Source organism: Sceloporus occidentalis, unplaced genomic scaffold, assembly GCF_023333645.1.
Source record: "Sceloporus occidentalis isolate IW3139 unplaced genomic scaffold, rSceOcc1.0.p SCAF_20, whole genome shotgun sequence".
NCBI lineage: Eukaryota > Metazoa > Chordata > Lepidosauria > Squamata > Phrynosomatidae > Sceloporus > Sceloporus occidentalis.
Window position 1 is genome coordinate 11,593,743 of NW_028317000.1, and position 14,637 is coordinate 11,608,379.

The window sequence follows — 14,637 nt, forward strand, 5'->3', positions numbered from 1 at the left end:
GTTGTGGGTGGCTTAGGAATGGGCAGAAGACCAACATTATAGCTCTGACTGTAGGGAGGGGGCGGGAGGCTGTTTTGCTTACGTTGAGACGCATAGTTTTCTAGCAAGAGGTTCTTAGTATTGCATTCTGAACAGGTGTCCATATATTAGGTACTGGTTATGTTTATCCAAGATTAATCCATCCAGGTTCATTCCAATACTGCACAGTGATTTGATTCTAACTACTATAAGGGAGCTTGAAATGATACCTGTGCCTTTATAAGAGCCTCCTCTTACAAACAAAGAAGGGAGACAAAAGCATTCCATAGCATTCATTTGTGAAACTAAATCCCATCTCTTCTTAAGCATACAAAGACAGGAGACATTTTATTGGGACAAAGCATTCACGGTCACCAAAGAAGGGCCAAGCATAAGGGCTTCAAAGGTGATTTTTATTTCAAAATAAAAAATACACATGGTTTGGTTGCATGGACAAGAAGCCCTGGATGGCTGTTCTTGGCTGTTTGTGCTGCTTAGAGAAAGACTTAAAAAGAGTACACTCCACCCAACAATCCTCTGCCAGCTCTTTAGCAGAGGAGGGGAGAGGATATGGCAGTTAAGACACACATGTATATACACGCACACGCACACTTGCCCCAGGGAAAGGGGCACTTCTCCCCAAATAAAACAGCTGCCAAGTGCAAAAACCGAAGGGAGGGGAGCAGCTGGCAAGTCTTCTTGGGTCACATTTTTCTGCTACATTCTGTTTTGAAATGGGACCTAACTCTCATGCCATCCTTCCAAGGGGAGATGTCAATTTGGAGCGGTACTGAGGCTCCCTGTTCCAATATTTCCTATGCATTTCAGAATTCCTTTGAGGAGGAACAGATTAAATAGACAGTGTGTCTGGGGTCAGAAGAGCTCCCTGGGCAATAATTCTGTCACTTAAATGAACCTATTTGCTTTCTTTCCCCCCAGTAACTTCCTCCAATCTGCAGGAAGCATTTGGGAGCAAGAGAGGAAAGTCCTAATTCATCTCTGGAAAAATAGAACACACCTTCTTGTGTCCAGGAAGGGAAAGGTTTAGATTTTTAAACATTGCCAGTAGATTTACTCTCCCAAGACCAGGTGCGTATTGGTGAGGGAGGGGGGTTTCAGTGAAATCATTTTTCTAAGATGGATTTTAACATATCCAGTATATCCAGTGTGGGAGAAAAAAATATTCAGCAGTTCTGGATGAATAATGCCGATTGCTGGAATAATTCAAATGGATTAATACAACTGGTACACTACAAACCTAAAATGGTTTTGAGTGGATACTGGCTGGGAATGTATGAAATAAATTCTTCCAATTTCCACTCCCCTTTGAGGTGTTTTCTAAATTTCCAGGTAGTTTATATTTCTAATTGCACACCCCATTAAAGTGACTAAATATATCCTTCCCACTTTCTCCGTTCATGCAGGCCCTTTTCCAAAACACTAAATGTTTACTATATCACATTTATTCTGGATTAAATGGTCCAGAATGGAAATGTGCCCACATCCTCTGGCTTGTTCCTCTACTCACTAACATATATTCCACTTCTGCATTCAAATGTTACATCTTAAATAAAATAATACATTGCTGGGCAAAAAAAGTTTTTAAAATACCCTTTTAAAAATAATGCATCATCATCATCATCTTTGGACTCTCTAACCATTTAAACACAACCTTTTTGGTGTGATTTAAAACTGACCAGAATTAATGTCGCGGTACAAGATACATGTTCAGTTATGTAGCCACTGATGCTGTAAATCTTAACAGCTAAAATAATCTCAGTTTTGAAAATGCAGTTTCTCTGAAATGGTTGAAAGTTAAGGACTAAAATCAAAGCTACTGTTTCATTTAGTTTTAATGCATCCAGATTCCTGAGCAGAATTTGAAGTTTCAAAGTTGTTCCTTTTTTGTGTGCGGCAAAATACTACTTTTAGGCCTGTTACAGACTGCCAAAATAAAGCTGCTTGGGGTCTCTTTGGAGGTTTGCTATTTAAATTATGCATGGGTCCTAAGAGTCCGGAGGTTGCGCCAAAGCCACACTCCATTCCTAAGCACTGGAGTGCAGCTTTGTTGCAGTTTCCGGATTCTTAGGGTGCATGCATCATTTCAACAGCATACCTCCAAAGAGACCCAAAGCAGCTTTATTTTGGCAGTCTGGAACAGGCCTTAGATTAAACCTTTGTTCAGGTGCAATTAAAAAAAAACCTTGAAATTGTTGTGTGCCTTGTTTCTGATTTATGGCAACCCTGTCGCAGGGTTTTCTTGGCAAAATTTGTTCAGAGGTGTTTTATGCTATTGCTTCCTCTGAGGCTGAGAGATTATGACTTGCCCAAGGTCAGTTTCTATTGTTGTGTAGGGATTTGAACCTGGGTCTTCAAGAGTCCCGAGTCCAACACTTGCACCACTATAAAGTGCTGGCTCTCTTTATTTCAATCCCCATCTTCTCTCAACATTTCCATCTCATTTTATATAGAGAGAAAGTGGGCAGGATCTCTAAGTCGACGTAATAAGTATTACCCCCTTTACCCCATATATCTTCAATATCTTATTTTTAAAAAACCATAAGCTATTTCTCTTATTTCTTAAAAATATATTCTCTCCCTCCCCCTGGACATTCCTGCCTGCCCCCTGCTTTTTTGGATGTCTCAAAGTGACACAATTTCTTCCAGTAGAGTAAATTCTACGGGGTTGTAAGGTAAAAAACCAAAGACTCTTTGCCCTGCATATCAAGAAATAAGAGAAGTTTCAAAAGCCTTCCCAAGTCTGTGATCGTGTAATCGATGATTTAGGGGTATTACTTAGTAAATGGCCCTTTTCTACTGAGGTTTCTATTTGACTTGTTAACCCTTCTTTCTCCTAAACATGGGAGCAGACTGGGGGCATCCTATATTAAGCAAATGATGTTCTTCATCACTTGAGAATGCAGCTTTTAGACCTGTCCGTCTGAAAGATATTAAGGATTTTTTGGCCACTTTTTATACCTTTGACAATAGCCTGAGGTGTGGAAAGGTCTTACATGTTTGTCAGAGAAAGCTTTGCCTGATACAAATTTCTACACTGTACATAAGGAGTGGGGCAATTTGAATGGGGAGGTGGGTACTCCATAGGAGGAAATTTTCACATCCACCTCCTCACCGGGTTGGTTTTGGGCACAAAAGCATATGCACTGCCACTATTTATGAAAATGAATTGAAAATTAAAATAATTTCCCTCCCACCCAGCGCTATTTTTGTCGGACATCTTAGTAGCAAGTCTGTCCCCTGACCTGGGATAAGGGACCAGCCCTCTTGCTGAAGGGGCAGCAAACCCCAGCGCCTTGGGGGATGCTCAAAGTCTTTAAAATACACTGATTTTCCCCTCCCCACACAATGATGTCCATTATGCCCAACGACCATCAAAAATGGACACTGATTTGGCATTTTTAAAGTGAGCCATCCCCTGAAGGATTGCCCTATGGTTCCCTGTTTCTTCCTGTGGCAAAATCAGAATCTTAAGAATCCTGCAGGATCTTGAGAAACCATCCTATATGCCTCCTGAGCTTGTGCTTACAGTGTTTCCTCCATACAGACTTTTGCCAGGTTTAACAAGAAAACAGACCCCACTATGAATGAATATGGTGGGACTGGAAAGGGGGGGGGATATATGGAGGAGACATCATCCCCCCAACAGCAACATAGACAATAAATACCCACTTCCCATCTGCCCTTCAGCCTGCGGATCCTTTCCGACTCTTGCTATGATGGGGGGTCATGGCGAATTGTGGGCGCCTTGGCTTTGTGGGGACGGGATGAGGCTGCGGAGGAGGAGCCTGAGGAGGAGGAAGAGGAAGTGCTGCTGCTGCGACGGGCTTCAGCGCCAGTGCTCGACATTTTGAGCTTGCGCCGCTTGGCAAGGGGGGCGTTCTCGACACTCTTCAGGAAAAAGCCTTCACGTTTGCCCTTGTTAAAGGCCTGGGAAAGAGTAGAGGAAAAAAGGACCTTGGTTCAAAATCTTGGCAAGGATACTCCCACAACTGCTCCATCTACAGTTGATTTCTTTCTACCCAACAGATCTCCCAAACTTTACTTTTGACTTCGAATTTTGTTGCAATTTCCCAACACTGTGTAAGCGGTATCTACACTAAGTTTAAATCAAAGCAAAGGTTTTGCATTTCTTGGTTCCAGACTCTTGCACAGTAGAGCAGCACTACAACAGCAATTGAACCTTCTTGGAGAAATGAAGTGCTGTAGCCACTGGAAGTGGTGGCCATTTTCTATCACTCTCAAGAGTCTGGGCCAATACAATGCGCAGTCTGCATTGTGGACGTGGAAGAATGTCATTCGAAAAGCCCACTACTATATCATGCTGCATGGTAAATTCTCCCTCCATCGTTCTTGTGGGTCACAGCTACAAAGCACTCTTCCAAAACGAGGTATCTTTCAATATATACATCCACCACTAGCGAAATTCAATTTCTAGCTCAGCAATCTTACCATAAAGGCAACGTTGACGCCAGTTCGCACAGCTGGCCCTGAGCTCTCCAGAATGTCTGGAGTCATGAGCGGGGTGGAAGAGAGGGCACTTCCATCTAGGAGCCACTCGCTGTAGCGCAAGCTGGAGATCTTCAGCCGCTTGGCAGGGTCCACTGTGAGGAGACCTGGTCGGATAAGCCAGTGGAAGATAAATTAGTAATTTAAAAATGGAAGGCAAAAATACAGTTTTTTGCTTCCAGGATCTCTCAAAGGCTGCACCAGGCCCTGAATAATTATACATTGGAAGTAGCCAGTTTCATTTGGTGGGACCAGCAGGGCACATAATGTGGCACCAGGGGGTGAGTGCATATTGTTTTTATCCAAAGTCACAGCTCCTGACGGCGTCTAAGAATGGAAATGTATCCTTTTTCAGTAAGCTTTTATTTTTATTATTGGAGTCATGGGGGGGCTGAAAAGGCCACAAAAATTACTAGGGTGCATTGTTTTGGAGGCAGGTCTGCAGCTCAATGTTTACTAAGTTCATGGCTACATATGATAATCAAAAAACAGCCAGAACCAAGAAAACAGAAACGACATCAGAAGTGGCTTGATTTATTAAGGCTGCTGTGCTATGTATGCTCACCATACTGCTTGCAATGGAGCTTAGTTTTCAGTACACAGGAATATATGGGCTTTACTAAAGTTAAAATTCAAGTGTTTGTTATCTTCATTCTTCTGTTGCATTAATTTAATGGAACGCTAGAAAGCTGAAAGCAGCTATTTTCACCAGCTCAAAAAATGTTCCTCATTTCTAACTGTAATTTTATTTACGGTCCTTGGCCAAAATATCTCAAAGTTATAAAAACATTATCAATAAAAGCACTCTTGCAAAAGCTAATAAAAAAGAAATTAAAAACCCAATGCACATGTAAACAGGAAGCATTACCCACCAACATAGAGGAAACATAAAAGAGGCAATCCTTTAACATCTTGTTCCATCCTTTAACCACAAGTCTGATCCTTAATTATTTGTTTGCATGTATATTTTTAAGCAGGGTTTTCACTCCCCCCCCACACACAAAAATGACTTGTTATTGTATGGGCCACACCTTATACTACTACAAAAAGATGGTGTGGTGGTTGTAGTGAAAAAGGGGCCAGAGACAGGGGCCGGAATCCTCTATGCACTATATTGCCACATAACCATGATAGTTACGTAGCTACAGACCAAGATGGATTGTCCAGAAGAACGCAGTATTTCCTTAACTAGCCTGTTCATCTTTTGTATGAACAGAAATTCTTCAGCGATACCTACAGACTTTAAATTCCTAAAATCAGAGATCCCTCTCCCTACTTCACCAATATGATTTGGGGATTTTTCTGCAGAGGCAACGTAGTTTTCCTCACATAAATCCTGAGTTGTTCCCAACCATACAAAACTCCAAGCAGAGAATAAGAATACTCTGGGAGTTCCCCTTCCATCCTCTCACAGGTTATGTCTCCTCTCATTTTCCGCAATATGTCCCTCAGTTTGAAGTATATCACCATCACCTCTAACCAGCTCCTTGGCCTCTTCGGATACATTCTTCCAGGCCTCGCCCTCCAGGGAAAACCGACCTTCCTTGATCTTGTGCATGATTTCTGCTGCGTGGTTTGCAGCGCTCCCTTCCTGGCTGCTGTGGAAGGGGACTTGTCCAGAGAGCATTGTATACTGCAAGGGGTGGGAGAACACATGATAGTGCACTGGTCAAGGTGTTGCTTTTACAAGGTGTTGTAAAATTCTACATTTCTGGAGAACACACACCCATCAGAGCAGGGCAAAAACAGCATGCCACTCCCAGTTAAATCTCTGGTTTGGGATGTCTTAACACAAACATTATGAGACAAAAGTTCTGTACTTAGTCCCTCCCCTCTCTTTTTAAAAGTCGTTGTCTAAATTGTAAGTGTAAGCTGTTCTGAACCTTAGGAATAGGGAGGAAATGCAATGATACCTGAATAAATAAATAAATACATATAACACAAGAACAACCACCTCAGTTCACTAGGAAGCAGGGGGAAAAGTTAGCAATCCTCATGTTTTGTAGAGAAAGCCCAAGAAAAGAAGTAAGCAAGTATTGGAAAGTGTGAAGATGGTGCTGGATGTGAGAAAAGCTGCAACACTTCTGGTAAGGAACAGAAAGTGATACAGGCTTTTTGGAACAAGTTAGGAATATTGGATTTATGTTGTAAATTCTCTGAAATAGAATATAAATAAAGGAAGCCAATCAGATGACCCAGTAGGAAGCTCACAGATAAGACCTGTTGCAAAAGGATCTTGTAGCACCTCTGAGATTGAAAGAAGCCTTTCATAGACTTAAATCTAGAGGCTGGATGGCCATCTGTTGAATATGCTTTGATTGAGAGTTCCTGCATGGCAGGGGGTTGGACTGGATGGCCCTTGGGATCTCTTCCAACTCTGATTCCATGAGCCTGTAGAAGCTATAGTATATTCATAAAAGAAGCTATAGTAGATCCATAAAGAGGAAACAAGGCTGCTTGGAAGTGATCTGGGTCAAGTAGAAGCCTCTTAAGGGTACATTTTAGCCCTGACTCTTGTTTTCCCACTCCTTCCGTGAAGGTTATTTTGCTCCCGTCTCACCTACCAAGATAACCCCAAGGCTCCAGAGGTCACACGACTCATCATAGCCCCCATCCTGCAAGAGCTCAGGCGCGGCATACTGCAGGGTGAAACAGGGTGTCTGCATGGGCTGAGAGTTCTGAGGTCGCAGGCGGGCAAAGCCGAAGTCAATCACCTTCACAGGGGCTCCTTCCGATTCGTCTGCATATAGGATGTTCTAAGAGTGGAGCACATAGAAAGCAATTGGGCTTCCAGTTATTTCTGTCCTGGCCTCCCCCCTGCTCTGCCCAGGATGTGGCTTCCAGCCATCAGTCTTGGTGCGAGGGTCCAGGAATGGCCAGAACCTAAGAAAAGTGGCATGGGGGAAAACCCCTATGCAAACCCCAACTCTCCAAAGCCCTCTACCAAGAGCTAGATGACTAGCTCCTCATCCCTCCTCTTTTCAGTACCTCAGGCTTAAGGTCACGGTGAACAACCCCTGCATCGTGCATGAAACTGACAGCAGAAACCAGGCTGCGCATAATCTGGCTGGCTTCCGACTCGCTAAAGTGCTGCTTCTTCTTGATGCGGTCAAAGAGTTCCCCTCCTCGGAGCAATTCCATCACCAGATATGTATGGTACTGTTAAAAAGGAAAAGGACAAAGAATTAAGAAACTGGCTCCAGGTCTCGGTGTAAAGCTCAAAAGGACTATTTATGTTAGATAAAATCAATGGCCTTTCTAGGCCACCATTTTGTTGCCATTCAGATGACTCAGGAGGAAGCTCACACATAAGACATGTTGCAAAGGGATCTTGTAGCACTCTGAGATTGAAAGAAGTCTTTCGTAGACTTAAATCTACTTCATTGGACGTACTTAAATCTCCAAAGGCTTACGCTACTGACTTCTTTCAGTTAGTCTCAAAAGTGTGTTGCAGGAACTGTGCTTGAAAGTAACTTGTTACAAAAAACAAATCACTTGTAGTTCATACCTATTCTAATTAAATAACAACTAAAGAATACCAGAACTGTTAAGTGCTCATGGTACATTTTACTCCTTTTGTATTCCCATAACTGATTTTTTTAAAATTATAAGGGATGGCCTCATTACTTATTTATAAGTCAATGACTTGAAACATTCTGAAGTTTTTTTTAAAAAAAGTAATCATTACAGTTACTTTTGAATAACAGTATAGTCTACAAGTACTTTCCCCAAATTGTAACTATAATAGCAACAGATTACTTGGTGGCATTGTCTCAGAACTAATAACTAACTAATAGCTTTTTAAATTTAACTTTCATGGAAGTAGACTGAAGTCTACAAAAGCTTGTGCTGCCAACTTCTTTCTTTCAGTTAGTCTCAAAGGTGCTACAAGATCTCTCTACATACTGATTCTACAGACTAACATGGCTATATCTTTGAATTTCCAAGCTCTTGGCATGACTGGGGCAAGGCTCAGCAGGTCAAGACAGGAAAGGCCTTGGGTTTTTAAAAAACTACCTGACACTATGTAAATGTACATTTAGGCTACGCTTATGCTATTGCAATTTAAAAGTATAGTTTTTAATTTTTCCAGTTGTTTATGCCACCACTATTGCCATAACATTCAGCAATATGCAGGGATTATGATTTACACCAGTACCAATAAAACATTACTAAGGATTCTGAATCGTGTGATATGGGCGGAGGTGAATGGGGCAAGGCAGATATAAAATCTTTACATGGAACATCTTCATTTACTTAATCATAAATTAAGATCAGTAAAGTATTTGAAAGTGCATATCTTTGTAATTTTTTAAAAATCCAATCAAGAACTTCCAGCCAGAATGGAATTATTTTAGAGCTACCAACCCACATTTATCAACATTATTACAGTCTCTCCAGCATCTGTCTCACAGATTGTTATTCATACTGTGTAGTCTTAAGGGGCGCACTGATGATACTCTTTAATAGTGTCTTTCTTTGCAATTGCAGATAGCAATTTATATGGGACAGAACTCCAAATCCTATTCCATTTACCTCTGGCACTCTGTACTGCTGAGTTTCTTAATGTACATATAGTGTAAACCAATGGTTCTCAACCTTCCTAATGCTGCGACCCTTTAATACAGTTACCCATGTTGTGGCGACTCCCAACCAAAAAATCATTTTCATTGCTACATGCAAATATGTGTTTTCTGATGGTCTTAGGCGACCCCTGTGAAAAGATCATTCGATCCACAGGTTGGGAACCATTGGTATACCCTGGGAGCTGTTACAAGTAAGACATGGACTATAAACATAGTAGCTAAATAAACAGGAAAGAAGAGAAGGATGTGCTATAATAGGATTTCTGTATGGGGAATGCTGTCACCTCTAGGAGCAAAAAAGCACAGAGAGGGTTTACCTGGTCATGATGGACATCATGTAACTTGACAATGTTTGGGTGGGCTTCACAGATTTGCAAGGCAGCCACTTCACGCTGTGTGTTCACTTCCATTCTGGATTTAGGAGTGGGATGGAGTTAGAAACACAGCCATTTTGGTATGGCAATGCCATGCATTGAAATGACTAAAAATACAGAATACAAAATAATAACTAAAACATAGAATGCATACAGTTCTCCAAAGCCATGAAAGGGAAACCTGTGGCCCTCCCAATGTTGCTCAATGGCACACTCCACTATTGGCTTGTGCTAGCTAGGAATCTGGAAGAAGATGGACTCCAACAATATCTGGAGGGCCATCTTTTCCACTCCCAGCCTACTCTTTGCTTGCCTTGGTGAAGGCATCCCAGTGAAGTCAATGGTTGGTCATTCAAGAACCAAATTTAAGATAGATTAAGAAGATCTCAGCTGAATCAAATCTATGGCCTTATCTAGTCTGACATCTTGCTTCTCACCAGAGCCTGGGAAATATTGAAAATTAATTCATTATACCAAATTCATTAAAATTCCCAAAAGTCATTTCAATAGGCAATATTTTAAACTGCTAAACTGGAACCAGTGTTAATTTGCTCTTTCTCATTAATTCATTGGATATACCTCAGTTAACGCAGTAGATGTGTTTCTGGTCTTTGTTTCTTTAACAGAAGAAGCAGACAAAAAGATGGAAAGAATGGGGATAGGACTCTTTACAGGCCTTTTTAACCATCTTTCCAATGCCAATGCTACAAAACAACAACAACAAAACAAAACATTCCAGGTAGACAGAAGACAAGAAAAGGGGAGCTGGGCTGGGCTCCTGTAAAAAGACTGTAAAAAAGGAACTTCTTTGTCAGACTTTGTTAACTGAGGTATGCTTGCACTGAAAATCACCTTTTGCTGATAATCTTGACAGCAAATTCTGCTCCATTTTGGCGCTGCCGACAGCGACGGCATAAAGAGAAGCTTCCCTCACCGAGTGGTGGCTCCTTCAAGTCCAACTCATACTTTTGGAAGAATGAAGAATCCTAGGCAAAAGAGGGAGAGAGCAGGGAGTTAAGAGTAGGACTCTAAGAGAGGATATGTCCCAAGCACAGACCCAGACAATTGGAGGAAACCTCTGTCTACATCAGTCATTCAAAAGCATTGCATTTAAAAGCTTTAACTTTTTAAATTGGTTTACCTCAACAAAAATGTCAATGTTTGCAAAGGCACACTCTGAACAAATCTTGCCAAGAAAACCCTGTGACAGGTCCACCTTTAGGGCAACATAAGTTGGAAATGACTTGAAGGTACACAACAACAACGACAAATTCTCCCATACAATTGTTTCCATATAAACCTGTGTTTTAAGATCTGATGGGAGGCTCTTCTCTCTGTGCCACCTCCCTCATAGGGACATTTCGCGGGAACATGAGAAATAGCCTTCTTGATGGCTGCTTCCAGACTAAACTGGTGTCCTTCTTACTAACTCACTGGGAGTAGACGGAATCCTTGTTATTTTATAGGCTTTGATATTTGATTTTAAGGGGGGAAATAGGCCTTGAACAATGAGCTGGACTTTTAATTGATGTTTTAATTTGTTTTAAGTGTTCTCAAATTTTTATGATGGCTTAATTGGTTTTTCACACTTGCATGCTATTAAATTTCAACTATGATTGTTTCAATTGTTGTAAACCATCTGGGGGAAAGGGAGGATATAGATAAATAGGAGCAGAAGACCTAAGACTTTGGCCAAGATCCTGCATCAGAAGATATAGTTATTATGATAGAGTTCTGTTGTTGCAGATACTCCTACTGATGCTACCCTTTCATAGATAGAGAGACAGATAGACATCTATCTATTTGAAACATCATATAAATTATCTACAAGACAATTGGAATAAGTTACTCCCTTTTCCAGAAATGACTTATGATAATTCTGTGCATCAAAGCACTGGACGTTCTCCATTTCTGGTGATCTATGGTGAAAACCTGTGGGCATTGCCAAGCCTTATGGTCACCCAGATTGACCTGGTATTTGTGACTGAGTTGGTGGAAAAAGTTTGTGATGCTTGGCCTGGAACTGAATTGGCTCTGAAAGAGGCCAAAGGACTTCTAAGAAATACGCTGACAAATAACATGGTCTTATTTGGGAATTTAAAGTGAGATATTCAGTGTACCTCTCTACCAAATTCTTGAAGAGTATTCAACCTTCCAAAAAGCTAGTTATGAAGTTTGTTGGGCCTTTTGTGACAAAATGTTTGGGACACCAAGTGACGGCAGAATTGGAGCTGTCCAAGACTTACATACATTTACACCCTATTTTTCATTTCAACTTACTTAAACTGGTATTTGAGAATAGTGAGTGGCATCTTTCAGCCAAAACGCCTCCTCTTATTCTAGTGGATGTTGAACAATATTTGGAGGTAAAAAGAATTTTGGACTCTTCCAATTCAATAGTGAAGGAAAACTCCAATATCTGATCATAACACCACTCCTCAGAACAGTGACACTATACACTGAATGTTAAAAACAAAAGGGCAACAACATACTTGCTGGAAGGAGCATGCTACCTACCAATCTGTCCCACCACCCTCACAACTATGCACCTTGTCTCTGATGCCACACCGATCAGACAGAACACACCTTGCAAAAAAAAACAAAAAACCAGGAAACACCCCACCCCCCGGAAACTGCAGAGTAAAAAGTGAGTTTTTCTAAATCACAATAAAGCCTTAAAGAAGTACTTTCATTATGAAAATGGCTATACATCATGTGTTACAACTGCACCAGAATCAATGTGAGTATAAAAATTTTTGTTAGTGTGGATCAGGCCATACTTCTGAAAGTACAGTGGACCCTTTGTATACGCGGGGGATCTGTTACAGACCCCCCTCCCGCATATGGGAAAAACCACAGGACCTTAAGTCCTGTCGATTTTAATGGGGGGCGCGCTCTTTGGCGCGCGTGGCATTTTGTCCTCCCTCAGGTTTGCTGTCCGCGTGAGCTCAAATCTGCGTATGGCAAACCCACATATGGGGCAGGCAGATTGTAATTCAAGGAGCAAGAGAGAAGTAATCATAAATTTAAAATAACCAGCATCTCTTTGCAGTCAATCACAAAGCATGATCAATGCCATGTCAAAATGGCAGGTTATTTTTCCATGATGTGTCAAAGGCTTTTTGGCTTTTTTACTTGGGGCTAACAGGTATTTTCCACCCCCATGGCAAGATGTGGTTAAGAGAATGCTTTCAGCTAGTTGAATGAAAAGCTATGGGTGGCCCAAAGCTCACAAGGGTTCGATAACTTTCTGCCTATTAAGGAAGCAGCTTTGTAGGACAGATTAGAAAGTGCCTCCTTTGGGCATTATTAAAATCTCCCTTCAGTAGAGCCCCCCGGCAGCTCCCTCACCTTCACATTTTTTCTGTTTTTCCCTTCCAAGGGGGATTGTTACCTTCATCATGGCGCTACGGGCCACAGCAGAGCTTCCTGGGCGCTCCCCATCCAGCGCTGCCCCGAGGACGTCAGCTGTCACAGCATTGCGGTTGAAGAGGATGGAAGGAGCAATGAAGGAATACCCCTTTTAAAAAAAAGTGTAGGGGTTAGCAATTTCTCAAAGGTAGCTCAGAGGTGTCAAGCCCACAGTTTCTATGTCGTGTGTGAGATACTGTATATACTCAACCATAAATCAATTTCATGTATAAGTGGAGGGCAGGTTTTGGGGGCAAAACTGTGGATAAGTCAAGTATAAAACCTAGAGGCATGTAACAAAGGATCTAAAAGATGAAGCAAAGGAAAACAAAGTCAAAAAACTTACAAAATTCCAGCAGGCAAGTTTGTGCTCATACTAAGAGCTGTATGGATGAGTGAACAGAGTGAGGTTAGTGCTTCCAGGGCAGATTACATTCTTGCCAGGGGATGATTCCTTTTTAAAATAAGTATATTGCACTGTAGCATAAGCCTGCGTAGACTTGGTCTACTTCCTCAGATGCTTGGAATGCCCAGGACAGACCTTTATAATCAGCTTCTATGAACAGCCATAGAGATGTAAACTTGTGGGTATGGTGATGAGGTGACAAGTTCTATTTTAATTATGGTTGTTGAAGGACAAAAGCAAGAGTAAAGATGTTGCCTATCGCCTAGGTGAGTAGATGACCATATAAATGGTAGAGGGAGTTTTGGAACATCTAGAACCAAAACATCAGAAGTCTTTGAAAGCATGTATTACAACTTCTTTTGCTCAATTAGTCTCAGAGGTGCTAAAGATCCCTTTACATACTGATATTCCAGACTAACAAGACTATGTCTCTGAAGTCATTTTACTTAATTTGCTTCATATCCACATGGTAGATTTTTACTTGATAGGACTGGACGGCCCTATGAAGACGAATCACATATTTGTTCCAGAAGTGACTGTAAACTAGAGAAGGAAAATGAAGAGGCATTAAATAGCCTTCTGAAACTTGAAGCTCAAGGGAATTCGCAGCTGGCAAAAACATGGAGGAGTTTAAACACACACACACACACACACACACACACACACACACACACACACACTTTCATTCAAACCTCATGTTCCACTTCATGAGGAAGTTTGTGCAAAGAACTTCCTGAAATGATATGATCAGGAAAACAGACTGTGTTTGAGCTTGGGAGCAAGAGGAGGTCTTATGCTTTAGAGTTTGACTAATTCTTTCAACTTTAAAAATCAACAAATAATAAGGATCCTTTTACCTAAATGAAAAAATCCTGGGTTGATTCATTATATGAGTTTTAGAGAATTAGCTTTAAAATGAATTTATTATGTATATTTGCATATGGAAAAAATGAATGCTTCTAAAGGGGAATAAATACTTTCCTTGCTGTAAGACCAGGATTCGTCTATGTTGTTGCTAACCTTTGCAGAAGCATTCCTCTTTCTTGCTCACAAGGACTTTCTAGTTTGATTTTTAATGTAAGCACTTATATTATTTTTTTCAAAACTGCTGCATTGCTACTTAAGGAAAACACTTTTTAAAAGTCCATTAAACTTTTTGAAATTGAGTCAATCTAACGCAGCTCTTCCAAATGTGCTGCCTTTTAGATACAATTCCAAATCTCCATGGGTTATGCTGGGTTGGGGGAATTGTAGTCTTGTACAAACATTTTGGGCACCAGACCAGGGAATGCTAATTTAACCAAATAATTGATTC

The 14,637-nt window shown here is 41.1% G+C and overlaps 1 protein-coding gene across 2 annotated transcripts in view; it reads right to left on the minus strand.

The window, feature by feature from the left end:
* Positions 1-410: 410 nt before the first annotated feature.
* RPS6KA4 (ribosomal protein S6 kinase A4) overlaps positions 411-14,637 on the minus strand; it is a 32,333-nt gene continuing 18,106 nt past the window's right edge. For both annotated transcript variants that reach the window (XM_089482815.1, XM_089482814.1), the window contains 8 exons: positions 12,900-13,025; positions 10,358-10,491; positions 9,449-9,542; positions 7,534-7,704; positions 7,110-7,301; positions 6,019-6,178; positions 4,489-4,652; positions 411-3,966 (listed from right to left, as the gene is read on the minus strand). In XM_089482815.1, coding sequence (XP_089338941.1) covers positions 3,751-3,966; positions 4,489-4,652; positions 6,019-6,178; positions 7,110-7,301; positions 7,534-7,704; positions 9,449-9,542; positions 10,358-10,491; positions 12,900-13,025 — 1,257 coding nt within the window. In that variant the 3' untranslated portion in view covers positions 411-3,750. The remainder of the gene's footprint in view (positions 3,967-4,488; positions 4,653-6,018; positions 6,179-7,109; positions 7,302-7,533; positions 7,705-9,448; positions 9,543-10,357; positions 10,492-12,899; positions 13,026-14,637) is intronic.